At 42.6% G+C, this 26,948-nt stretch overlaps 1 protein-coding gene across 2 annotated transcripts; it reads left to right on the plus strand.

Moving 5' to 3' along the window:
* The first annotated feature begins 1,496 nt into the window (after positions 1–1,496).
* On the plus strand, positions 1,497–25,960 carry UBE2D3 (ubiquitin conjugating enzyme E2 D3). 2 transcript variants are annotated; one of them, XM_069855555.1, is made up of 8 exons: positions 1,497–1,641; positions 17,814–17,877; positions 17,964–17,995; positions 20,509–20,586; positions 21,397–21,502; positions 22,748–22,841; positions 23,356–23,405; positions 24,446–25,960. In XM_069855555.1, exons 1-7 carry the CDS (start codon positions 1,618–1,620, stop codon positions 23,402–23,404), a joined length of 447 nt encoding a protein of 148 aa, XP_069711656.1. In that variant the 5' UTR covers positions 1,497–1,617; the 3' UTR covers position 23,405; positions 24,446–25,960. The 2 variants fall into 2 exon arrangements, with proteins under 2 accessions (XP_069711656.1, XP_069711657.1); XM_069855556.1 differs by lacking the exon at positions 23,356–23,405.
* Positions 25,961–26,948: the final 988 nt, after the last annotated feature.

The following is a 26,948-nucleotide window of genomic DNA, read 5'->3' on the forward strand; positions in this document are numbered from 1 at the left end:
ATTTATTACTATGAGGAAAGTGGGCCTGGGCTGAGAGCAAGTTGTTGACCTGTGCCACACAAAAAAAAAAAAAAAAAAACCACAAAACAAACCTCCAAGGAGCTGGAAGTGTTGCAGAAGATATCACTGCAAGTTAAAACAGTATTTGCTGTCCCCTGCACTGACAGTCTGTTTCTGCGTTTCCCCTTTGGTGCTGTTTTTCCCCTATACTGGACGCTCTATGCGGTTTAGTTGTACATTTTGATGTGCCACTACAGCAAAGTTCCACACCATGGCTCTCACCCCCAGGCCTGGCTCCTGATTGAAGCTTTTCTCTGGGGCAAGAGGAGACCTTCAGCTCTGTCACTGGGACCACAATGCTGGGTGCAGCCCCCTTCGCCTCCACTCTCCCGCCCAGACGCCCTCCTTGGTCCACGAGCCCTGTGGCCAACCAGGCCAGGGAAGCACTGGGGTTATTTCTCAAGGCAGAACAATGCTGGAGCCTCACAGAATATCTTGAGTTGGAAGGGACCCACCAAGGACCATGGAGTCCAACTCCTACCCCTGCATAGGGCAACCCCGGCATTCACACCGTGTTCGAGTGCATTGTCTGCAGGGTTTTGCAATACTGTGAGGCTTGGCGCCGTGACCACTTCCCTGGGAGCTGTTCCCGTGCTCTAACACCCTGTGAGTGAAGAACCTTTTCCCAACATCCAACCTGAACCTCCCCTGGCCCATCTTTCTGCCATTCCCTTGGGTACAGAGAGAAGAGATCAGCGCCTCCTCCTCCTCTCGTGAGAAAGCTGTAAGCTGCGATGAGGTCTCCCCTCCATCTCCTCCAGGCTGAACAGACCAAGTGACTTCAACTGCTCCTTGAACGGTTTCCTCTCTCAACCCGTCACCAACTTTGTGGCCCGCTCTGGGCACCCTCCAGCATCTCGCTATCATTTCTATATCGCAACACCCCAACCCGCGCAACAGCGCTCAGAGGAGAGCAGGACGATCGCCTGACTCAGCGCGGCAGCCCTGCTTCTGTCTGCGCGGATAACCAGTAGCGCGCGGAAGGATCCGACGCCGCCGCGTCAGCGCACGGATGTAGATCCGGCCGCCGCCATTTCGTGGGAGGGCGGGGCGGGTTGCCATCAGCTGGCCGCGCGTGCCCTGAGGAAGGGGGCGGCGGCGGCGGCGTCAGAGCCGGGGCGGCTGCGCTGCGGCCGAGGCCCCGCCCTTCCCCGCGCGGCTCTCGCGAGACCTTCTCCCCTACGCCGAGGCCGGCGGGGTGGGGCCGCCGCGCGCGCGCGAGCCCCGCCCCTTCCCCCTCACTCCCGGAGCGGGGGGAGGAGGCGCTGACGGCGGCTCCGCCTCTCGCGCTCCCGCCGTGTCCGGGCCCTCGCGGCCTCTCTCCGTGTCTCTCGGGCGGTGCCCCCGGGGTTCCCCTCGCACGCACGCACGCACACCCCCCGCCCCCCCCCCCCCAACACCCTCCGCCCCGCTCTCCTCGCGCCGCGGGCCGCTTCCGGGGGAAGGAGGCGCGCGCGGCTGCGCCCTCGCCGCCCCCCGCCCCGCCCCCGCCCCCCCTCGCGCGAGCGGAGCGCGGAGTCACCGCGGCGCAGACGGGCCCGGCGGCGTTCGCACACAATGGCGCTGAAACGCATCAACAAGGTGAGCGCCGCCGGGGCCCCGACGCCGCCCCCGGCACCGCGGGCCTGGTCTTTATTTTTCTTTTTGTTTGGTTTGGGTTTTTTTCCCCTCTCTCTATCTCCCTTTTCCCACCTTCCCCCCCTCTCTACCTCCTCCCTTCTCTCCTTCTCCCCCCTCTCCCCTTCCCCCTTCTCCTCCCTCTCCCCTTCCCCCTTCTCCCCCCTCTCCCCTTCCCCCTTCTCCCCCCCTCTCCCCTTCCCCCTTCTCCCCCCTCTCCCCTTCCCCCTTCTCCCCCCTCTCCCCTTCCCCCTTCTCCCCCCTCTCCCCTTCCCCCTTCTCCCCCCTCTCCCCTTCCCCCTTCTCCCCCCTCTCCCCTTCCCCCTTCTCCCCCCTCTCCCCTTCCCCCTTCTCCCCCCTCTCCCCTTCCCCCTTCTCCCCCCTCTCCCCTTCCCCCTTCTCCCCCCTCTCCCCTTCCCCCTTCTCCCCCCTCTCCCCTTCCCCCTTCTCCCCCCTCTCCCCTTCCCCCTTCTCCCCCCTCTCCCCTTCCCCCTTCTCCCCCCTCTCCCCTTCCCCCTTCTCCCCCCTCTCCCCTTCCCCCTTCTCCCCCCTCTCCCCTTCCCCCTTCTCCCCCCTCTCCCCTTCCCCCTTCTCCCCCCTCTCCCCTTCCCCCTTCTCCCCCCTCTCCCCTTCCCCCTTCTCCCCCCTCTCCCCTTCCCCCTTCTCCCCCCTCTCCCCTTCCCCCTTCTCCCCCCTCTCCCCTTCCCCCTTCTCCCCCCTCTCCCCTTCCCCCTTCTCCCCCCTCTCCCCTTCCCCCTTCTCCCCCCTCTCCCCTTCCCCCTTCTCCCCCCTTCCCCCTTCTCCCCCCTCTCCCCTTCCCCCTTCTCCCCCCCTCTCCCCTTCCCCCTTCTCCCCCCTCTCCCCTTCCCCCTTCTCCCCCCTCTCCCCTTCCCCCTTCTCCCCCCTCTCCCCTTCCCCCTTCTCCCCCCTCTCCCCTTCCCCCTTCTCCCCCCCTCCCCTTCCCCCTTCTCCCCCCTTCCCCCTTCTCCCCCCTTCCCCCTTCTCCCCCCTTCCCCCTTCTCCCCCCTTCCCCCTTCTCCCCCCTTCCCCCTTCTCCCCCCTTCCCCCTTCTCCCCCCTTCCCCCCTCTCCCCCCTCTCCCTTCTCCCCCCTCTCCCTTCTCCCCCCTCTCCCTTCTCCCCCCTCTCCCCTTCCCCCTTCTCCCCCCTCTCCCCTTCCCCCTTCTCCCCCCTCTCCCCTTCCCCCTTCTCCCCCCTCTCCCCTTCCCCCTTCTCCCCCCTCTCCCCTTCCCCTTCTCCCCCCTCTCCCCTTCCCCCTTCTCCCCCCTCTCCCCTTCCCCCTTCTCCCCCCTCTCCCCTTCCCCTTCTCCCCCCCTCCCCTTCCCCCCTCTCCCCCCTTCCCCCCTCTCCCCCCTTCCCCCCTCTCCCCCCTCTCCCTTCTTCCCCCACTCCCTTCTTCCCCCTTCTCCCCCTCTCCCCTTCCCCCTTCTCCCCCTCTCCCCTTCCCCCTTCTCCCCCTCTCCCCTTCCCCCCTCTCCCCTTCCCCCTTCTCCCCCTCTCCCCTTCCCCCCTCTCCCCTTCCCCCCTCTCCCCTTCCCCCCTCTCCCCTTCCCCCCTCTCCCCTTCCCCCCTCTCCCCTTCCCCCCTCTCCCTTCTTCCCCCACTCCCTTCTTCCCCCACTCCCTTCTTCCCCCACTCCCTTCTTCCCCCTTCTCCCCCTCTCCCCTTCCCCCCTCTCCCCTCCCCCCTTCTCCCCTCCTCCTTCCCCTTCCCCCCCTCCTTCCCCTTTCCCCCTCTCCTTCCTCTTCCCCCCTCTCCTTCCCCCTTCTCCCTCTCCCTTTCCTCCTCTCCCTCCCTCTCCCCTCACCTCCTTTACTCCCTTCTCCCTCTCCCCTTTACCCCTCTGTCCTCCTGCCTTCCTTCCCCCTCTCTCCTCTCCTCCTGCCTTCCCCCCCTCTACCCCTGCCTTCCCCCATCTCTCCTTTCCTCCTTTCCTCCCCCCTCTCTCCTTTCCTCCTCCCTCCCTCCCCCTCCCTCCGTTCCCCTGGATCGGAGGATCGCGGCCGCCCGGCTGTCAGCGCCGCCCGGGCCGCGTCCCCCTCCCCCGCGCCGTGCAACTTCTTTCCCGCATTGTAAGATGGCGGCGGGCTCGCCCCGCTCGGGCTCTTTCCGGGATCCCTCGCCTCCCGCGATAGCCCCGCGGCGCGCTCGGACCCGGTCCCACCGCGCCCTCCTCCCCCGGCCCCGCGCCCCGGGGTCGCCCCCCGCGCCGGCCGGGGCGCGCTCCCCTTGCACAATCGGGGCCGGGTGGAGCAACTTCGCGGCTAACTCGGAAAAAATGCCGAGGCGATGAAAGGAGGGGGGGGCTGTTGTTTTGGGGGTTGGTTTGGCTTTTTTTTTTTTCCCGGTTGGTTTTTCTTTCTCTAAACTTCTCCCAGGGAAGAAGGCTCCCGACGTGAGGCTGCGCCCGGGTGGGCAGCGCTTCGCGTTTGAGAATGGCTGGGATGTAATTGCAAACGCGGTGGGAGCGCAGTGGCGTTACCGGGTAGTCGCTGCCGATCTGTGCTCCTACGCGACCTACGTGGAACGCTTACGTATTTCAAGAGCTGAGAGGAGTTTCTTGGTAATCTCGTAGCCTGCCAAGATGGCAGAAAGTCAATGTGTCCTGACATCGCGACCTAAACTTCGTGCACAAAACACCTTTTATAGACGGAGTATAAAGTTTGCCACCTAGTACCCTTCCTGTATTTTCACATCTCTTTGCGGTGCTTGTAGACATACTTTAGTCAAAATGAGGTTATTTATAATTTATTAGTGAAAGAACGGTTCTGTTAACCCTAAAAATGTTAAGTCTGTTCTGGATTAGTGCTAGCTAAATGAATTGCCTTCGAATTACAGCTACCCTCTCACAAGAATTTCAAAAGAATTATTCCTTTTGCATCTGCCATCAGAACTTGTTCCCCTGTGTTAGTGGATGATATCACTTGGGTTGAAACGCAGCTAGGATACTCCTTGTATGCTTTGTCGTCAACTCATGCTTATGAAACACATTCAGGTGCCGCAGGTAAGAATTTACTGTCAAATGTAAGCCAAAGCATACCCCTGCTTACATGGTCATCTGGTGGTCAGAACCTTAAAATTACTCAGCCTGACTCTCAAATCGGTGTCGTCTCTTGTCCTGTATTAGTCCTTATGCTCTGTGGTAGTGTGTAGTGGCAACCTTCTTCCTTTACCCACTGCTAGAGGTTAGGATTGGTGGAAGAGGTTAGGAGGGTTTTTTTCGTTTTGATTTTTTTTTTGAGGTGCTAATTTTAATCAGTTAAATCACACTGTGCTACAGGCTACGCTTTGAAATTTTTGTAGGGTTTACAGCTTTCATTTTGTGTTTGTCAGCCTGTAAAGTGAAGTTTTTCTGGACTGAAACCATCGCTTGCAAGTTGCTTTCTTCCCAAGCGTGGTTTCCAGTACAAACGTTTACTGGGGTTAAGGCTGAAATCCAAAAATAGCATGGCCAATTTTGTAACGAGGTGGTAGTGAATTTAGATTTTAATATTGCCAACTGGTGTAGTCAGAGAATGGTGCGCTCTCACCGGTTAGCTGGGATTCCCTGTCTTCCAGTTGTAAGGTCACAGATCAGACCTTGAAACTCTCTGCTTCCTTGTAGTACGTTGTTGGCACTAGATTAGAACAAGGTAAAGAGAGACCAGGACCTCAAAATAGTGTAATCTCACGTAGCTGATTTAGTCTGACTTGTGGTATTACCTGTCAGGGCTAGAATTCATTGTCTCTTGCAGCAGATGACAAGCCAGATGCACCAGTGAAGGTATTTTCAGCCTGTTTGGTTGACTGCCTCTTTGTGGACTTGATGTATCAAGGAAAATACAATTCTTTATTATACTGGGTAAATCAGACTTTCAGACTGGATTAGAGTGTAAATTTAATCTGAAGTATATTACACATTTGGAATACAACATCCCCTACTTAAAATGTAACTGGCAAGTTCTATTTTCATCGTGGGAATGAAAGCACATGAGTATTCATGTGTTATGTTGGGTTATCTACTTCTGGAACACCCCTTACAAAGCTTTCTTTATCAGGTACGTAGCCAGTCCCAGAAAGGTTATCTTATGCTGGAGTTCATCATCACATCTGTGCCATTCACCCTGAGGGTAGCCTGCATTCGGTTTGCAAAATTCTGCTTTTATTGATACAGCTCGCTTTGCACAAGGGTGGTGGGCTGTGGAATAATGTGAGCCTACAGCTTCATTTTGACTGTTTCCTTTCCGTAAAGGCAGTGGAAAATTCTTGTTGATTTATGGGCTTGAATTAAATGATTGTTACGTGCTCATGACACATGTTCTTGGTCTGGAGTGTTGAGTTGTGCCTGCTCAAGGCATGTCCCGTAATTGCTGTGGCACGCTGGCACTTCTGGTTCTAATGATGATGATCCAGTAATAGGGAAACGTTTATGTAGGAGTAAGAAATTGAGGATGGGTAAAACTGAGGAAGCTTGGGAACATTACATTGTTGGTATACGTCCATTTTTATCACTGCTGTGTGCATCCATTAAAGTGAGGTAGTATGAAAGGCCTAAGTGGTGATCTTGGCAGGCTAAAAATAGAATTTATAGAGGAGATGTATGCATGAAATGTCTCGCCTGTGAAATCCTTAAGAAAACTTGTGCCTGCTGTGTTTTATGCCCATTTGGTTAAGGATAGCACATGCCATCATCATTATGTGGGGGGTATTTTTTTTAGAAAATCTTAAGTGGAAGCCAAAAGCACGTGGAAGGTGGCAAACCCATTTATCGCTATTTAAGTACGGATAGGAGGCTTCCCTTGACAGTGGTGGAGTGGAGACTAAATGACTCTTTTCAGGATGTAGCCTTCGCTGCTGTTCCTGAATTAATGGCAACTTTAACCCCACTCCTCCAGATGTGCATGATAATATTTTTCAGAGATTGAATGTAATATGCAGTAATGAAGACAGCATGGAAATCTACATTAGTTTAATCAGAGATGTAGCTTTTGTAGAGGTGATTCAGTTTGCGTTGTAAAGCCTGCTTATTACTTTTGTTTTAAACTGTTACTGTCTTTTGAACTTAGTATGAAATTTAAAAAAATTAGTTTAACCAGGATAAGTTGTTTGGAATTAAGTTGTCTTCTCTATATGAAATCTACAATACTTTATTTCTGCGGGCAGTCATGGATTTAGCTTGCTGAGCTTATTCAAAATAGTTAAGTAACATGAATTATTGTGTGTGATCGAGTGTCTAGAAATAAGTCTGAATTTGTCTGTTTAGGGGCTCAGAAAGTTGAGATTAACCACCTAGTTAAATGTAGCTGATGTAAGCTTAGTTAAAATGCTTTAAACCTTTGTGAATGCTCTCTGTATGCATCAAATAACATTTTTTTACTTTAGCTAATTCACCCTATTTTGAGTATTTGAGGGTAGACTTAAGTACTGTCTCAAGTAGATAATGGTGTGCAGCTATGGCACTCAGTGGTGGGAAGAGTCGTGTTGAACCAGAAGACAGTGGTTGGGTTTAAATATGAGATTTCAGTCATGGAATTAGGGAGGCATTAGTATTGAGGAACTTCAGGAGTTTTTAAAAGTCAGAATAAAATTATTCGGCATCCCATGAAAGCTGTCATCACTTAAATACTGTTCAAGATTTAGCTTGTCTGAATAGTTACAAGTGACATACTAGGAAATGAATATAACTAAAATTGAAATAATGCTTCTTAATTGGATAGATTTAATACCTCTGTTCAAGTCTGGCATTTACAATTAAGGTATTGGATGTGTTTTAAGAACTGGTCGTTTTTTATGAGAAAGGAAATTTGGTGTTTCCTTTGCTAGAAGGTTTGGACTACAGTAACTTAAAGATTTCTCATGTTAATTGAGCACCGTGCTTGTGAAACAAGTTCCCAGTCAGCATAGATCTTTAAATGTGTGCATTGGAATGGGAGGAGAAGGGGATAGTAATCTCACTGAAGTAATTTACAGAACTTCAGAGATCAATATTTCATTAGATAGGCACTTCTTGCATAACTTAAAAACTTAGTTCTTGAGTATGTTAAGGGTTTGGGTGGGATAATGTACAGGGTAATGTCCAGCCAACATTTTCTTCGTGATCATTCCAGCTTTTAAAGATCTATTTTTGAAAGCAAGCCAGTGCTTTTGCCATTATTCCCTGTGTGAGTTTCTCCTACGGAAGAGCTGATGTAGAACTCTGCAAAATGAGCTTCCTTCAGCTACCTCCCCGGTCTGTAACCAGCTCTGAAGCATTAATGCCTTTCTTTACACTCACATATTAATGGGAAAAGGCGGGGGGAGGATGTAAACAGCTGTAAGGAGCAGCTGTTGAATACAGAACAGTAAACTGCCTCTTGGCAGAGGCATCTCTGTTCCTTTTGGAGGCCACCTCTAGCGTGACATCATCCCCTACCCATGTGTGTTTTCTCTTGTGTCCACTAGATTGTACTTTTGAAGGAGAGAGAGGATGGAGGTTCTTAACCTTCACAGAATCACAGAATAACCAGGTTGGAAGAGACCCACCGGATCATCGAGTCCAACCGTTCCTATCAAACACTAAACCATATCCCTCAGCACCTCATCCACCCGTGCCTTAAACACCTCCAGGGAAGGTGATTCAACCACCTCCCTGGGCAGCCTGTTCCAGTGCCCAATGACCCTTTCTGTAAAGAATTTTTTCCTAATGTCCAGCCTAAACCTCCCCTGGCAGAGCTTGAGGCCATTTCCTCTTGTCCTGTCCCCTGTCACTTGGGAGAAGAGGCCAGCACCCTCCTCTCTACAACGTCCTTTCAGGTAGTTGTAGAGAGCAATGAGGTCTCCCCTCAGCCTCCTCTTCTCCAGGCTAAACAGCCCCAGCTCTCTCAGCCGCTCCTCATAAGGCCTGTTCTCCAGCCCTTTCACCAGCTTTGTTGCTCTTCTCTGGACTCGTTCCAGAGCCTCAAAACCTTGTCTGAGATGTCAAGTGACAGCTGGTAAGGAGGAGTGGAGAAGGGCAGAACTTTTGTGTAATTCAGATTAGGGCATTGATATGCCATCTCCGATAAATCTTTGTTGCAAATATTAAGGTTTTGCCACTTTAACTGTCTGCCTTGTGTTCCTGTGTAGGTCCCTCCTCTGTGCGTCAGAGCTGGCAGTTTGGAACATGCGGTCTGCACTTCAGTACTAGGTCTGGTATCAGCGTAAGCTGACTTGTATTGATAGTTTAGACTAAGATGCGGTAGCTTACATTGAAAAGGCTGAATTGCAGGCATGCGTTTCCCCCGGTGACTGGTATGATGTAGTAACCTGCTGGTATAATATGCTAGGAAAAACAAGTTGGGGTAAGACGTGAAAGCAGCAGTGGGAATGTACATATGATTGCAGTCAGTAGGTCATTTTTATAAACAGTTGCTTTTGTCAAGTTGGCTTTATGAGAAGAGAGGCTTGCTGGATGGTTTTGTAGATTTGAATGTAAATTTACACCTCAAAATGTAAACGGAAAGTACTGGAGCTTTCTTAACACCTTTCTGTTCAGTGAGCTTTTTATGGGGCACTGGTCTGATACATTAAATGTGGTAGGCTGTGTTGGGGAAACCTTGCAAAAAAATTAGTTAAAATTATATTCACAAGTTTGAATTGGCATTTATGCTTTTGGCAACTCTTCATAAAACACTTGAGTGTAGACAAGGCTTAATACTGAAAAATGAGCCGAATTGAGCATTGCAGTGTTTAGGACTGAAAACTTAATAGAGGGAGTTTTATTTAAATATTGTTCAGCCTTATTACCGACTGTAAACTTCAATGCTAAAATTTTGTACAAAGGAAGCCTTTGTTCTGAACCTCATCCCATTGAGATGGCTGACACGCTAGACCATCTTCAAGATCTCCTGCAGTTTTTGCCAGTGTAATTGTGCTGGGGCTTTGTTCTGGTTTTAAGAAAGCAGGATGGGAGGACTGTAGACTGCTTTGCAAATGTTAGGCCCACGAAAAAGGGAGACAAATGTCCAATCCTTCCCACAAGCATCTGGACACCAGAGTTGGAAGCTGAACTGAGTGCAGATGCTAAAGTGCTTTTGGCCTTCCTAATGGAGGGCATGAGGATTGTGTTAAACTCGGTTAATTTTATAGTGAGATTTGTCTGTAACCTAGAATTAGGTTGGCAAGGTGCTCACCTCTTCTGTGGTCTCTTCCAAGCTTGCAAAAGCTCTTTTAGGTTTGTTTAAGTATGAGTGTTCTGCTCAAAGGCAGTATTTCCCAACCTTTGCTGGCCTATTTGAGTAATAATGTCAGCTAATTCTATAAATCAGAAAACTGCAAACTTTATTTCCCCTTTTAAGCCTTATTTTTAATTTCTTCTTGCCTTGCGTAATACAGGAGAATCTCCTGAATGACAGTTTGCCAGATAACCAATGCCCCCCTTCCATTCTAGGTTGTAGTCTGTTCATAAATACACTTTAAATCTTCATTGTCGTTTTTTTTTTTTTCCACCGCTCACCCTTTTTGAAGACCCTTGTGTGGACCTCAGTAGATAGCTGAGGTGAAACTCCACTGTAAGAGCAGCTGCACTCCAGAAACAACTTTGTATTTTTTTTAACACTGTTGGCTCAGTGTGAGCTGATTTTGTGTGTAACTGTACCTACTCCTATGGACAGGCCCTTAGTTTTGCATCTCTTCCACTAGTTGTTCAAAACACAGAATGATTATGAAGGGTAGTTACGCACAATATGGTATTGTGATAGGGTAGTTGAACAGCTGTAGATAAGCTAGTGTAATTATTCCACATAGTTTTGTTCATAGAATATACTGATATGGTATGTCACAATAGCTTTCACATATGTCTTTAGATTCACAAAACCAGGAGTGGTCAAAATCAAGGCAGCTTTTTTAGAAGGAGAGCTGATTTTCAGAGTTCATTAGATTGAATAATTAAATTTCAGAATAATAGACTACATCTAAATGATGGCTTCACCACACTGTGTGATTATATATGTGGTGTTATTTGTTAGAATATTTATTTCATTATTTTGTTACCTGATCCTATTTTCCATACATTTCCTTGAGAACATGGAGAATATTTGTACATATTCATAAAGAGCAGACTTATTGTGGTTAATTGTCCAGTTAAGGCCACTGGTGATTTCTACAAAAACTTTTCCTGAACATTGCCAGTCCCCAAAGCTGTTGTTTGTGTAGACTTTGCAAACTCCAGGAGGCTTCTGTTGCGTGGAGTCCAGGGTAGTGTGCATATAGATGCTGCTTCTGGTTGATGTGTCAAATGCTGGTGGTGAGGTTCTGCTGGACATTGTGTCCTTGACCAGCTGCAGGGCAGCTCGCTTAATGCTGCCAACCTTAGCATCTAATCAGTGTTAAACTAGCATTTCTGTGAAATTGTCCGTTGTGATTCCAAAATCTCATTCTTGAGTGGTAGTCATGAGGCCAGAATGCCTTAATTTGTGTATAAGCATCTTTGGAGGTACATTGCTTCATGGTTGTCTATACTGAAATTAATCTGTCCCTTAACTTCCCAGTCATTTTGTGTCATTTAGCTAGGTACATCATGCTGCTTCTCTTGTGGCCCATTTACGCTACAATGACCATAGAATAACCAGGTTGGAAGAGACCCACCGGATCGTCGAGTCCAACCATTCCTATCAAACACTAAACCATGCCCCTTAGCACCTAGTTACCTTTTCTCAGGGCTGTATTGTGGTCCTGGGTTATGGAACTGAAGATTAGTGTGGTTCTTGCAGGAAGGAGTGAAAACTATGGTAAGTTTCAGGGTCCAATATTCAAAACCTTGGAAATGCCAGAATTAACTTAGCTGGTTGTCATTGAATGGATAGTTAACCAGTGCATCACTTCACAATTTTATCTTTATCCTGCTTTAGTCAGTGTGCACGTTGGCTCATCCTACACTGAGCGTGTGTTCTAATAGCTCTATTATTTTCAGACCATGGTAATGGTTATAGTATCTCAGAATTGATGTGCTTGAAGCAGTCAGATTTTCTTCATCTTGAGTAAGACAACTGCTATGGGTTTTGATTACTTTGAGGGAAAAAAGCTACGCCTTTGAGTTCAAAGCACAACTTCAGGTGTGTTGTTGGCACCTTTTTTTCCAAGTTTGTTCTGAATGCCTTTAGTGAGTGACTGGGAAAGCAAAGTTGGTAACTGAGCTCCTCATAGCTGGACTGATCCAGCTACTGATATGAACTCTGCAAAAGGCTGGAATACAATAGAGAGCCATTTTATCTGTGGTGACTCTGAAATTTGCGGAAAACTGTTACTTAAGCTGTACACCATCCAAATTTTGGAACAGATTAGAAAAGCTGTAGACAATAGTCTCATTCACAAAGGACTTGTGGACTGAAAGGTAGGTCCTTTGGAAAGATAGCACGTAGTCATCTGAGTAGTTTGTATCACAGTCCAAGCACACAAGGTGACTTAATTACAGTTGCACAGCGCTCTGGCATTTCCTTCCTTGAGTAAGGCTAAAGCCATGAATATTTCTATGTTTGTCTTTTAATACATCATTATAATATTGTTGGTAGACCTTGTACAAACAATATGTAGTGTGTAGCATGTAAAACTTAAGTACTAAAGGCTTATGAAAGGAGAAACGTTAACAATAGAACAAGAAGAATAATCAAGGCGGGGACAATTGTAGCTGTTGCATTCCTGGTCGTGTTTTGGGTTTCTCAAAAATTGTTCTGTGCTCTGGCCCACACTGTTTTCTGCGTCTGCTCTTCATGTGTTTTCTCTAAATATTGCTCTGATGCCTTTTCTTAAACTGTGGGAACCTACATCTTTCTGTATTATGTACTGTCATTACACATTTATATCCATTTATAAGTGTTAGCCAAAAGGTTAGCTTGTTTGATAATTTTCTGCTGGAATTTTCTCCTGGTTATACTTGTGATGTGTATTGTGCCCTTGCTTTCTTATGTACGTTAGGAATCCACTTTCAGTGTTCTTTCAAACTGTTATTTTCATCTTCCAGGGGTAATTAATTTTCATGCTGAAACAAATGTTGCAAATACAGGTGTGTGGGATGAGGCAGTAGTTCTTTGCTGGTTGACACCTCTTAATCTTCAAAACAGGCTTAAATGTTCTTCCCCTCCCTTTATAGCTGCTTACAATCCTTCCTTCTTTTTTAAAGCTGTTTTCAGCTGTGAGCTAATGAGTAAGACAGTGATGAATTTTTGGATGCAAGTTTGAAATATCCTGTTTGACACAAACAGCATTAGACAAGCACTCAAATTAATAAATGTGGGGGGGGGGTTGTTTGTTTGGCTTAAGTGTTCTCTTTTTTCCTTCTCTTTTTTTATTTAAACTTCTGATTTATCTGCACGTCACCTTTCATGCCCTCCAAGGTAGAACAAATTATTGTCTGGACTCATAAAGCAGATTAACTCAGTTTTTCCCATTATGCTTTCTTGACTACAAATCAGAAAGCTGCAATATATGATTTTAACAAGTACTGGTGTTGCAAACCACTATTAAATCTTTACAAACCATTATTAAATCTAAACAGTGAGTTTATGCCTGATGAGGATAGTTGAGTGGTCTTCTGCCACTCTGTATTTAAGTCAGCTGTTACTATCATTAGGAATAAGCCCTGGCTATTTCCAGCTTAAACTAGAAAAAAATGTGGCAGTTGTGCCACAGGGAGTATGAATTCTGACAAACGGGAAGAAAAGGAACTGACACTGATGCTGTTCTCCATGCTACCTTGCAAGAAGGCAGCTTAGTAGGCGTCAGGCTGTCATCTCTTACTGAATTTGCTGAGATCTGAAAACTTCTAGTTGCCTTAAATATTTTCTTTCCCTGTGTTACTCGTGCTTATTTTGGTGAGGTATCTTTTGTCATTCTTTAAATTTTCTTCACCTTTTCAGTGACTTTTGTAATTTTTTTAAATACCTGGTAGGGAGGAGTTGTTTGAGGAAGATATGCTGTTTAAAAAGAAAACAGGCCCTGTGATGGTTTATAATAGGGTGCGCATTTGCATTCACGTGCTGGTGTTTTGGGTCATCACTTGAAGCATAAACCATATTTTCTGTTAATTACATTTATGCAGAGCAAGCATATAGTTAGATTTTACAAGCATTTTCTTCTTGAAAATACTGGTGTGTTGTTTTTATAAGCTTTTTGATGAATTTGTAGAGAAAAAGAAGAGGAAGAAAGAATGTGGCTGTTTCAACAATAAAAATACATCTGAATAGAGACTTAACATGAAACTAGCAGAAGGCCAGGGTGCTGAATTTGTCAAAGCAGGTCTGTCTGCTGCAGTGAGGGGTACTGTTACTTTATTTCTGGTTATTCCTCAGTTTTCCAAAACTCTTGCAAAATTGTACATGTATTGCTTCTTGTGTATGCTACATAGCCATTGTTCTCTAACAGTAGCCGTGGTGCTTACTCCTTAAACAGCATTTAAACCTGTGAAATGCGGAGTGACTAAGCATTCCTGTGGAGAGGTAGGAACTATCACAACTTTATATTTGGAAACTGGGACACAGAAATGGTGATGTGCTGGAGCTGTACCGGAAATCTCTGGCAGTGCCAGAGAAGACTAGTCACGATTGTAATTCAAGACTAATCCTTTTGGATAGGCTTGTAACACATCACTGAACCAAATTTGGTTTATTGTTTCTATGGAAAAATCTTTGGAATTTGCTTCTTGGGAGTTGTTTTTTCTTTTTACCTTAAGCCACCTGTAAAGTGAAAAACTAGCAGCTGACTCCAGGAAGGTGTGGGTTCTACTTTAGGGATTTTTAAGGAAGTTTGGGATGTACCTTGGTACTGCTTGACTAAGCAAAGCACTACTGAAACTGAATGGAAACAAAAAGAAGTGAAGTTTGAGATAGTAAATAGTGTAGCTGTAGGGATATTAAAGACATAAAGCCCTTATGTGTAGAAATTTTACAGAACAGTGCTTGGGAACACGTTAAAGTTCTAAGGTGCTAGTCGAATTCTGCTTTGTAAAATGATGCTTAATGTGGTCTTTATCCTTTGGTGAGAAATGAGTGAAAGCAGGGGAAAAATTATAACCCAATTTTTAAATTTTTTTTTAAATCATCTCACAGAAATGATGAAGCATAGTTTTGATATCAGAGATACTTTTCCTATTAAATATTTTCCTGTCCTAGAACAGTTGTGACGGATTGCTCAGTTTGTGTTCCTGCTGTTGAGTGGGAAGCTTAAAAAAATAATTTGAAAAAGCTCCTTCCTTTCCTTGAATGAAACGCTTCAACAGCACTTCAGATATCACAGCCCATGTGCCTCTGCTTCTTTAGTTTCCAGTTATTTCAGTTTGCCTGTTGGGTTCAGTGGAGTTGTAGCTTTCAGGAGGGGGCAGTTTTTAGAGCTGAGCATCCCTTGTTGCAACAAGCCTCTCTCCTTTTATGTAGATGTGAAGTGTCACACACTTAACAGGGGGTTGAAGTGCGCCTGCTGTTACTATGAGTGGGCCAAGCTTGCCGGTGTGTTTCATGTTTGTCTGAGTTCTTCCACAACACTTAATGCTCTGCTGAAGCAAACAGCTTTCCTACAAACTTTACTCTTCTGACCATAGTACCTAAGAGAAGCAAACAGAAGAATGTGTGCCACCTCAGCTTTTTTCTTTCTGAATGTACTAAGTTAATTACTTGCTCTGTGGCTGAAATGCTGAGTGGTGTAGCCTGTGCTTCTAACCTTATCTGTATTTTGAACTTCTTCATTTAGCACAATGGCTTTTTACTGAAGTGATTAGGATCAGACAAAACTTTCGTCTTTTAGCTTATGAAATTGCTGCTGGTTGATTCTCTAGAACAGTTCAGTTGGTTAAAAGGGGGTAACTGTATGAACGTGTATTTTGAAACCACTGGAGACTTGAATATTGCGACTTTTGTGTTTCAGCTTATAAATTATTCTTAATATTAGTGGAGGGGTTTGTTTTCACAGATCTTTCACCAGAATTTAGTAAATTTATGTTTGCTAACATCTGCAATCCTGCTTATTTGCTTTTCCTAGCTGAATTCTTTTATATGCTCTAATTTTCCTGCTGTGTTAAAATATGCTATTTTTATATTGGGTACTGATTTATTTTTTACTCTGAATGTGATAGTAACTTTTGAAGAGCTCTCTGGTCTAATGCACATACCTCTGACAGTCCATTTTATGCAGATTTTTTTTCCTTGTTCTTCCTCATCTTAATGCTTCTCATTTTTATAATTTCGTAAACTGCATGAAAATAGCCTTTTCAGATTTCTCAGTCCCCATGATAGTTAAAAAAAGTAGTATCTGATCTTCTTCCCTGATTAAGTAAAATAATCCAGTAATAACTACACAACTATTTTAAAATAGTAACATTTGTATCTTTCTAATTATTCTATTGCTACAACTTATTTGAAGGGATAAAAGATCAGGTGGAACTTTTTTCTCACAAGGCTTTGGAAACAGTTGATCATTCTTGGAACTGGAAGATAAATTTAGATGAGAAATAAGCCTGATTAAGAAAACCCACTGTGTTTGTTAAATGTAAAAACAACAAAAAAAAAGGACCACCCTGAAAATTAGAGAAGCTTTCTATGTAAAACTTCTTTTACATTTCTTGTTTGCCTTTCCATGGATAATAGAAATCTGGCTTGGATTTTTTTCTGGAAGGTGCTGAACAACATATGGACCTAATAAGTGATATTTTATGCCAGAAATAAGCCTAGCACAAGGACCCCAAATAATTACTGGGGAGAGTAAAGAAACGTGCTCAAAATGGATTTACTGTGGTGATCTGGAAAGAGCTGTTGTCTGCACTTCTCTAACAGCAGCAGCAGGGTGAACCGTAATATTAACTTCATTGTGGCATTCCTTACGAAACTGATATAATCCTGTTTTACAAAAGTCTGATTCCAGTGCAAAACTGAAATCTGGTGAATTAGAAAGTTAATCAAAATTAGCGTGGGGGGAGGGGAATGTGGGACTAAATTTACTTGGTGGGTTTGGGCATTTTTGGAATGTCTGGACTTGTGCATGTTGAAGTAGTATTATCCTCTCAGTGTTTGCAGGAGCTACCATCTTAACAAAGGACAAGGTGTTTAAGTTACAGAGAACATCTTTTTTTTTTTACTCATCTTGTATTGGCTTACACTTACTAAATTTTTATCAAATGCCGAGTTTGCAAAACTTAGGACCGTTCCAAGCAAAACAGTTAGCTAGTTCAAATACACGTGTTTCCAGCAGAATAGGTATGTCTGACAAAGTAATGGAAAGGTCTTGTTCTAATGGCTTATATAGACTTGTAGCAAAATAACTTGTATTCAACTGTTAATATATGGGAGAGGGACTGAAGGTTTTCCCTTTTCTCATGGCTTCTAGATGCATTGACAAGTGCAGATTTATACAAGTTCCTGAAGCTGTTTTTAGATTCAAAGGCGAGCAGGGAAGAGGGGAGAGATCTGTTACATACTTGGAAGTATACATTTAATTTTAAAAGATGCTGTCCAAATAACTTGTAGAGCGTTTAAGCAAACTAATGCTGAGCCTTTTTGCTTCATCACAATAATCTTGATGTTGCACAAGGAATCCTCCATCCGGAGCTTCTGTTTTCATTGCCTCTTTAATGGGGCAGGGAAGGAGCTGTTTCCACAGCTCAATTATTCAGAATTTTAGAGGCATGATTGTCTTAAATGTGAAGTTTAACATAAATACAGATGTTTTTCGTGATTCCAACACTTGCCAGCCTTTTAAACTGAGTTTCTGTGGTGTTTTCTCTTGTACTGAGTTTTGATATCAAGTGTTACATAGTGCTTTCTATTTCATGAATGCTCATCAATAGTTTTTTGTCCGTGCACTTCAGTCTTCTCTAGCTAAGACTGAAGAATTGAAATCTTGGTAAGCAAGTGATTAGACTTTGCCCCGTTCAGACTCTGCATCCTGCTCTCCATTCTGTTGCCCTTCAGCAGAGATGTCTTTACAGCAATGATCTTTACTTGGAAAAACATAGTTGCTATAGCTGTTTACCTTCATAGCCAGTTTCGGTGGTTGATCCCTTTAAAAAGACATGTATTTATACTGATCTACATTCTTCCATGTTAAAGGTTTTTTTCTGGACATAAAGTGAAAATGACTGAGTTCATCAGCATTGCTTCTCTGAACTGGGTTTTTTCTGTTGCTCTTTTTTTCCCTAAAGGAACTTAGTGACTTAGCCCGTGATCCTCCAGCACAGTGTTCAGCAGGTCCTGTTGGAGATGACAGTAAGTAACCCTTAAGTTTTATGTTTTGCTTTGCTAACTCAAAGCATATCATGCATAGATAATAATGCGGAGTTTTTCTTTTGTAGTGTTTCATTGGCAAGCCACAATTATGGGACCTGTAAGTATTTTAATTCTTGTGACGTAATATTAAGCTAGTAGCTCTTATTCAGGAGGAAAGTGGTGGGGTTTTTTTGTTTTTATTAACTGCCCTTGTCAGGTCTAGTTCTAGAGGTACTCATTACACTAACAGAAAGTGAAGGAGGGGAAAAAATAATTGCTGGAGTGTTTTGTGAGGACATACACTTCAGGTGAAATTATCTCTACAGCAGTGTTAGGCATTATCACTTAGTATCTAGAAACTTTGTTTGCATTTAACTTTTTTCCTAAAGTTTGAATGGAGTGTGAACTTTGTAATAGGAGCTGGTCCCAGAGTTAGGAATTAGTTGTGATGCTTCTGTGTGGATTTTAAAACATCAGGGAAACCTTAACTGGGCTGGTGTCACGTACTGAGATCTTGAATCCTTGCAGGAATAAAACGTGAAAAGTTACTGAAATTGTGATGTTCCAGTTATAACTGGAGGAAAATGTGTGTTAAGTATATGATAAGCATCTTGAAACCTGATAGTAACTTCTTCCTTGTTAAAGAAGGCAGAAGTTTGCCATTACTGAAAGTGTAACTTCCAAACGCTTAACATCTGGAGTGTTTAGGGCTGGCTATCTGTGTTTAGAAAACAAAACCTTTGGTAACTTGCAGACAAACACTGGATGCCAGAAGACCTGCAGCCACAATATGATGCTTTTGTGAGGCTGCCAGAGTAGGAATTAAGTATCAGTGATGCTGAATTGCCCTGGGTTTGTATATAGCTATGTGTGGTTTTAGGAAATGGCGATGGAAAATATGCTTATTACAGGTTTACCTGACTGGAAAAATGAGTCTCCATTCCAAAGTACCTGGTCCTTATTGACTGTAACTAGGTACCTCAAAAAGATAAAATTGCTTAATAGCTGTATTCATGTTTGAAAGGCACAGAATGTTCTGTGCTGCAATGAGTATGATTTTGCATTGCTGGTGCCTGCATGGTCATAAGGTATTAAACATCACTTGAACTTAAATTTAGTTTATGATTTTTAGTTTCCCCTTCTGGTTTAATAGTGTACAGCTCCTTTTTGTCCCCATATGGTTTTTGTGGTGTCAAAAGGTCTGCATTCCATTTTCGAGATGGGGCAGTCTCCTGATAGCAGTGTGATGTTAGTAGTTCTAGTGCTCCTGTGGTGTTGCTTAACGCCTTTAATTAACAGACAAGGATCGTAGGAGTAATCATCTGGCCTTCCAGCTCTGCAATATGATATTATGCAGGTTGTGATTTTCTTAGATGTAGGAGAGCTTGCATTGGTTTAACACATTCTTAGAGGAGTTTCTGTAATTGATAAAGTTTATACCCAGAATATGTGCAGTAGAAGGGCTGCTTTGTGGCTTTTCAAGGCCTTGGATAGTGTGTAAGAGGTTATATCTTGACTGCAAGGTCTTCAGCAGAGATTGGACAAGGTCTACCCTATCTGTTTTCAGGTTTGAGTCCCTTGTCTTGCGTTGCAGAATTTCATTTTCTGGTATTTAAGTAAGATGTAGCTATTTCCTTACAGTGGTGAAATGTTCTTGCAATTAATATACAACTTAATTTACAAAAAATTCAGAAGTATATGCTGAAAATTAATTTTCCCTTTGCCCTTAGTCTGCAATTAAAAACATTTGAATCTTCTGGATAAACAATGAAATTGTTAACTCTATTTCAGAAACTTAGTTGTAGTTTCAAGTAAAAAATTCTAATATCTTCCTTCTCATAATTACTAAATTAGGCAATCCCTATTTAGTAAGTCCATTTTTTTCTCTGCTTACTTTTGTACTTCGAAATACTGGTTTACTGCTAATAGTTAATGCCTGAAATAGCTGTTTGTTTGGAGCAGGGAAATGTAAAATACTTTCATACTAGATTACAGTGACTTTCTAATACCGAAAGGGTTGAGGGGTTTTTTGTTTGCTGGTGCTGGTAGGATGAGAGGGCTTTGTTTGTTTTCATTTGTGTTGGTTGTGGTTTTTTGGGATTTGGTTTTTGGTTATTTTTTTTCTTCAATGAACAAAAACTAGTTGTGTATTTGTAAGTTTTCTGCAGGGCTGAGGAAGAGCTAAGCCAAGGAGAGAACTTACAGTGGAATGGGAGGCCCTTGAGCCATCCATGGCCGCTGTAAGCTCGAGTGTTTGTAACAAATAAACTCCAAACACAGAACTTCAGTTGTCAGAACCTGACAGTACCTCTACTCTGTTAACTATATTTCCTGGAGCTATCTCAGAGGCATTTGGATGCTTTTGCCAAGTTGTCCTGAGTGGATTGTCAGAGCAGCTGTTTTCGATGAAGTGTTAGCTCAGTGAGGTCCATCCACAGTGACCTGTGTCTGTTCTGCATTACTTACCTTAGCAAGTAGTAATTGAATTTTTAATTGCATCACTTTCATACTGGTGGATTAAACAGTTCATTTGTTTAAAGTTCCTCTCCCTTTTATTTGTTATAACCATCATCTTCGGTGATATTGAGTCCCAAAGATGATAATAGGAGAATTATTTGTTTGCTTTGACAGAATGACAGTCCATATCAGGGTGGTGTATTCTTCTTGACAATTCACTTTCCTACAGACTACCCTTTCAAACCACCTAAGGTAAGTATTGTGTCCTCATTTGTGAAATTAGTGTTCTTTAAGGAACTAAGTACAGTACAGAAACTGTCAGCATCTCTTGTTGTAATATTTTCAAGTTCTCTCTTGTTTTACCTATTCTTACAGTATTGTGGTTAGCAAAATCCCTCTGATTACCACAAGAATGAGTGTGTTAGCATATGTTTCGAGAGCCAGTTTGTATTTATGAATTCTGAATGTCTTCAGTTTATTTCTGTTTTTCTTAAACAGGAACTCATTTGCATTACTGTAATGGAATTTTTGCTGAGGGGACTGAAGTCTTACCATTGAGTTGGTCTATAGGAGTGTGAAACTGGATAGGGACTAACTTGGCAGGTGCCTAAAATCAGTAAGATAGTATCTATTAGAATTTGGCAGTATATTGCTAAATGTGCTTTTTTGTAGCTTTATCAGCCGCTAATGTTGTCTTCCAATTTTCAGTCAATATGAAAGTGCACACTTGAAGTCACCATAATGTTTGACGATTCTTAGCTCTGTAGTAGCACTCCTACCATGGTTCAGGCACTTCTGTTGAGCATCGTCGTCATGATGGAGGCACCTGTTATTAAAACACAACCTCATATTTACACTCTCTCTGCTTGAAATGGAGTGCCGCGTAATTGGAGACTGGCTTGGTTGCATTTCCACGAATGTGATGCAGTTAAACTGCTTAATCCTTTTCTTTCAAAATAAATTGAGTTGACTAATAGCTTAACTGAGAAGAAAGGATGGCATCATTGTCAATATAGACCAAAACACAATCTTTTTTTTTTTGTTTGTTTGTTTTTATTGCAGGTTGCATTTACAACAAGAATCTATCATCCAAATATTAACAGTAATGGCAGCATTTGTCTTGATATTCTAAGATCACAGTGGTCTCCTGCTTTAACTATTTCTAAAGGTAACTTGTGAGAAGGACAGAAGTTTGCATCTTGTGTTGAATACTGTGCCTTCTAGCTTTGATTGTCTTGAGTTCTTACTCATCTCTTGATTTTTCCCTTACTCATTCTAGCCTGTGTTTTGCCAGTTTGATAATGATATCCCTCCTGTGTTTTCTAACACCTTCTGCTACATGGCTGTTTGAGGCTTTGCCTAGCCACTTATTTATTTTGGTATTCTTAGCACAGCTTAATAGCTTGGTCCCAGAGGAAGCTGCCAGCATTTGGATTGAAACAGGCTTGCGGTGGTGTGCTTGAGCGAAAGCTGAGAAACTGCTTGTTTGCAGCTGTGTATAGATACACACTTGCATATTAATTTTAAGTCAGTTTTTAATAATGAAATCTGTACAGTCTTTGGCTGAGCAAGTCTAGAATTACATGCAGAGTTATATTGGCATATCTTTGTTGTAGATGAGTAGAAGAGAACTTTGACACATGTTGTTTCCTGCCACTGTGTACTGGTATTGTATTATATTATTTACTGATTCTACTTCAGGATGTTATGCTGCAATAGAAGCTCTGTAGCTTTCCTTGTTTTACTATTGTAAATAACAGTTAATTCTCAGATATCTTCACGATGAATAAATTTTGTTTTTCCTCAGAGCCACTGGTCACTGTGGCCTCAAAAGATCCATCAAAGTGTTGTGATTTGAATGTGTATTCCGTACATTTTAATGCCGTTGCTATTGTTTTTCTTTCAAAACTGCTGTGAGAGTAGAGGATGAAATCCTTGTAGCTGCCTCCTTCTAGCTGCATTATTCTCTTATTTTACAACATATATGTAGTTTTATCAGTGCAGACCCCACAGTGTTGCTACCTTACAACAGAGAAGGAATTCTGTCTGATTTTTTTTTTAAAAAAAAGTTCTGGTTTTAGTGATTAAAACCATGGAATATGCTGGTCATCAGACCACATAATAGTGTGCTTTTGTTGGCTGCCGTGTTGCGTCACAGTGCAAGGAACAACAGTGCTGTTCTCATCTGCGCTTACTGATGGCTATAAGTATTGGGAAATAGGAAACAAATAGTTCTTACAAATGTTTAAGTCTATCAAGGGTTTTTATTTAGAGTGGGTTACAAATCTGTTTTTGTCATATATCAGGAAAAAGTTCTCTCCTGTGATGGCATTGTGCTAAAGCAAAGCTCTATGCTCTGTTATTGGAGAGGGTTGCTCCTGTTTTGCTATTGAGAATTCTTGTTTTTTTACAGTTCTCTTATCCATTTGTTCACTGTTATGTGATCCAAATCCAGATGACCCACTAGTGCCAGAGATTGCACGTATCTATAAAACAGACAGAGACAAGTAAGTACAGAGATGCGTAAGACTAATGTTTTAACAAACTTTGTGAAGGCTGCATTGTCAGACAGCAGTTGTGTTGAGTGAGCCTTCTATAAAATTCCAGGATGGAGAGAACTTGTGTGTCAAAGTAGTATCTATTCTTGTTAGTGCTTTATATAAAAACAAAGGGGCTTACTATCTTTAAAATTGTGCTTGAAGAAGACTGTCTTTCTCACATGTTTGGCAGTATTTTAAAGTAGGTACTGCCCAGATTTTGCTTACCATGCGTAAGTAGAATATAGTTAGCTGTTCATATTGAGGAAAATATAATTTTGGTTTTTTTGGTGCTTTCTTTTGATAGCAGCTTGACCTTTAATTTTGGTGCTCCCCTTGAAAAAAAAAAATCTTTGTAACTTTTTTCCTATCTCTGTTGAAACAAATTTTTTCCTTGTGCGTGTTTAACATTTTGCACAGATAGAACCCTGTGAAGTAAACTGTTTCATATCTATACTAATGCTAAATATACTTGTCCAATTAGGTACAATAGGTTAGCAAGAGAATGGACAGAGAAGTACGCTATGCTGTAGGGTAAGAATATCTGCACATGATGGTGCATTTACCTAAATGGAAATTTGTCAGCACTTGGGTGCTGCATGCTCTAAGGCACTGGATTAACTAACAGATAATGGATGCACCAGTTACTGAACGTGGATATTTAACAGCTTGATCTCTGATTAGTGTGAAATGTATTGGCTAGTCACTATTTCTCACAGATACTGCTCTTGCATGGCCAAAGAAAAGAAAAACAAAAAAGATAGTATGAAATAATTACTGAGTTTTGAGCCAGCTTTTCAAATTGTTTTGGTAAGTATTTACCCAGATTTTGACAGAATTTGATTGCTTTACAGCAAGGCCTTCTGCATAGATGTGGGTGAATTTAGACAATCCAAATTTCAACTTCATTATTCAGCAGTGTCTGTCTTCTGCATATAAACTAGGAAAAATTATGGGGATTATGTTCTGCTTGTATAGTGAAAATTAACTTCTTACTGACAAGCATGGAGTTAAGTCTAAACTAATGGTCAGCTCAATTCCTGTGGAAGTAGTGTACTTAAATATTCTTTTAACGTCCTTTATACAAATTGTTTGAGAAATATGTTCACGTGAAAAGAAAGTATTAAGTCTGAAGAAAAGCTTACTGTTGTTTTAAGTTAAAATGAGAACCTGATATTCTGTATCCCACCGTTTTATTAACCAGGTTATCTTATGGCATGTGATACTCTGTTATCTTTACCTAAGGACAGCATTTAAACAAAAGCTCCCCTTGCCTCTCCCACCCCAGGTGGTCTCTATTCCTTCCCCTTCAGTAGCTTTTCACAACAGACTTGAAGCAAATCTGCTTGTCTTGAATTTGAAGTGTTTCATGTAAATTAGAGAATATTCTGGTTAGTCTAGGGCAGGATTTGTTTGGGGTTTTTTCAGTTCAAGCATATCTTAGTATAGAGGGAGACTTCTCGTAGCGTTGAAGACAATAGGGAGATGGGGATAAAGTGATATTTAATTGTTAACTGTTTAGAAAATTGTCATTTTCATGCCAGTGCTGATTCAATTCCTGGTTTTGGTTGCAGGTACAACAGAATATCTCGGGAATGGACTCAGAAGTATGCCATGTGATGCTACCTTAAAGTCAGAATAACCTGCATTATAGCTGGAATAAACTTTAAATTACTGTTCCTTTTTTGATTTTCTTATCCGGCTGCTCCCCTATCAGACCTCATCTTTTTTATTTTTTTTGTTTACCTCCTTCCATTCATGCACATGCTCATCTGAGAAGACTTTAGTTCTTCCAGCTTTGGACAATAACTGCTTTTAGAATCTGTAAAGTAGTTACACAAGAACAATTGCCCAAGATTCAGAATTTTTTTTTAATGGAGCATGTGTATTATGTGGCCAATGTCTTCATTCTAACTTGGTTATGAGATTAAAAACAAAACTTTCCTCACTGCTCTAACAGATACTGAAGATACCACCTGAAGGGGGGAGGGGAGATGGATGTTCAATTTTCTCCCATCAAAGAAGTAACATTGCTGTAGCAACATCCATCTTGTTCCAAACCTTCCAGTGTTAGAGAACTGAGGTTACATTATATAATTTTGCTCATAACTGGTGTGTCTGGAGAATTGGTACTGAATCTATAGCATCAGCAGAACAGAAAATGTGATGTATCTTATGCATGTCAATAAAGGAATGACCAGTTCTTGTTTTACAGAGAATGGAAATTGGAAGTCAAACATCCCTTGTATTCCAAAATAGGGTCTAAGAACATTTTTGTAATTCATTTAAATTTTGTTAGGAGGCTTGGAGCTATTAGTTAATCTGTCTTCCAAAACACTGTTTAATATAGCACTGAATAAATGATGCAAGTTGTCAATGGATGAGTGATCAACTAATAGCTCTACTAGTAATTGATTTATTTTCTTCAATAAAGTTGCATAAACCAATGAGTTAGCTGCCTGGATTAATCAATATGGGAAACAAAATCTTTTGTAAAAGCAAAGCTGGTTTTTGTATATACTGTTGGGATTTGCCTCATTGTTTAACATCAAATAATGATGTAAAGTTCAATAGAGTGAATCTTTTGCCATTTTCAGTTATAATGCTCAGTCTGTTGCAGGTTGACACATTGTTCGGCCTGATGTATACAGAATTAATAAGCTAACATAGTAGTGTAGCCTTAGTAGTGTGCTACACGTGGTGCTGGGAGCCCAGCGTTCAAGGATGGACTTGGGACCCAGCAGATCTGAAGTGGTGTATTGTGGAGACGCTTCCTGATGCACCTGTGTTTGCTGACTGAGAACCTTTTTCTTCACCGTGTACACTTGACAGCTGAAAGATCTTAATGTGGGAGTAACGATGAGGCAAAAAAAATATAAAATAAAGTACTGTTTTGATGTGGGAATTGTCATGAGGCTGTGTTGAAGTGACTTTACTATGTGGGATGTTCATTACCATTGAAAAGAACTTATTCAGCCATGCTGCCATTTACATTGATGACTATTTTAATGCAACAGACATTTTCCTCATGTCAGGTGACTAAACGTGAATAAAGACGCATTGCTCTTGGATTTTTGTTCTACAAGAAACATTGTCTTGTGCCATTAGTTTGTCTTTGCAGCAACAAGGGCATTATTAAACATCCGGCTCTCCTCTTTCCTACTTTCTTCTGTCGTATTTTTCCTTGTTTTGAGTTTTTTTGGTCTCCATTCTTAACATCCATAGCTTCATTTTCTCTAGTCATGTATCCTCAGTTTATTGTGCATCTGTGTGACTTTGCACTGGCACCACTTTTGCACTGCTTATAGTTATGTACATTCTGATTCCTTGTCCCCACATGGATGTGGAAAGCTAGATGTAAAATAAATGTTAAACCTTAATTTTTATAAAAATTTGAATATGCAGTTTGGACATGGTTTGTTCTGATTCTAAACTATGAAAGTGAACTTATTTTAAAGTCTAGTTGGCTTCAGATTTAGAAACCTGGGCTCTCTTTAGAAGTGCACGCCTCATTGAAATGGTGTTCTGAAATTTGTTAATGAAGTTGCAGTTCCTGCAGTATTTCTGCTTTGCTAACCAAAGGGATTTGCTTACACCATTTTGCTGGAAAATTGGATCTACTTAAAATACAGCTGCCTGTAGCATTGCAACTGAGGTAAAAGTTTACATTTCTAAGCTTGCAAACATGTATCGCTGTCATCTTTTTGTAATTGTGTTAATTGGTTGTTTATCACTTTGTCTTGGAGTCTTAGCCACTGGAGTCACTTACATGATCAACTAAAAAGATGTCTTCTAAGATGTCTTGTAAAGCCTGATGTATGATGTATTTTGATAGGAATGGTTGGACTCGATGATCCAGTGGGTCTTTTCCAACGTGGTGATTCTATGATTCTATGACACTAGGCTTCACGAAACTTCAAGAGGTGTGGATGAAAGAGGGTTAGGGAAGGAGAAGGTGGTAAAATACTGCATGGAAGATGGAAATCTTGTTTGGACCACCTTAGTTCTCTTGTACGTCTGTAATTTTTTTTGTGATAATTTTCTGTAATTAGAAGTATGTATTTTGATGACAGAATG

This window comes from Phaenicophaeus curvirostris, chromosome 4, assembly GCF_032191515.1.
Source record: "Phaenicophaeus curvirostris isolate KB17595 chromosome 4, BPBGC_Pcur_1.0, whole genome shotgun sequence".
NCBI classification, from domain to species: domain Eukaryota; kingdom Metazoa; phylum Chordata; class Aves; order Cuculiformes; family Cuculidae; genus Phaenicophaeus; species Phaenicophaeus curvirostris.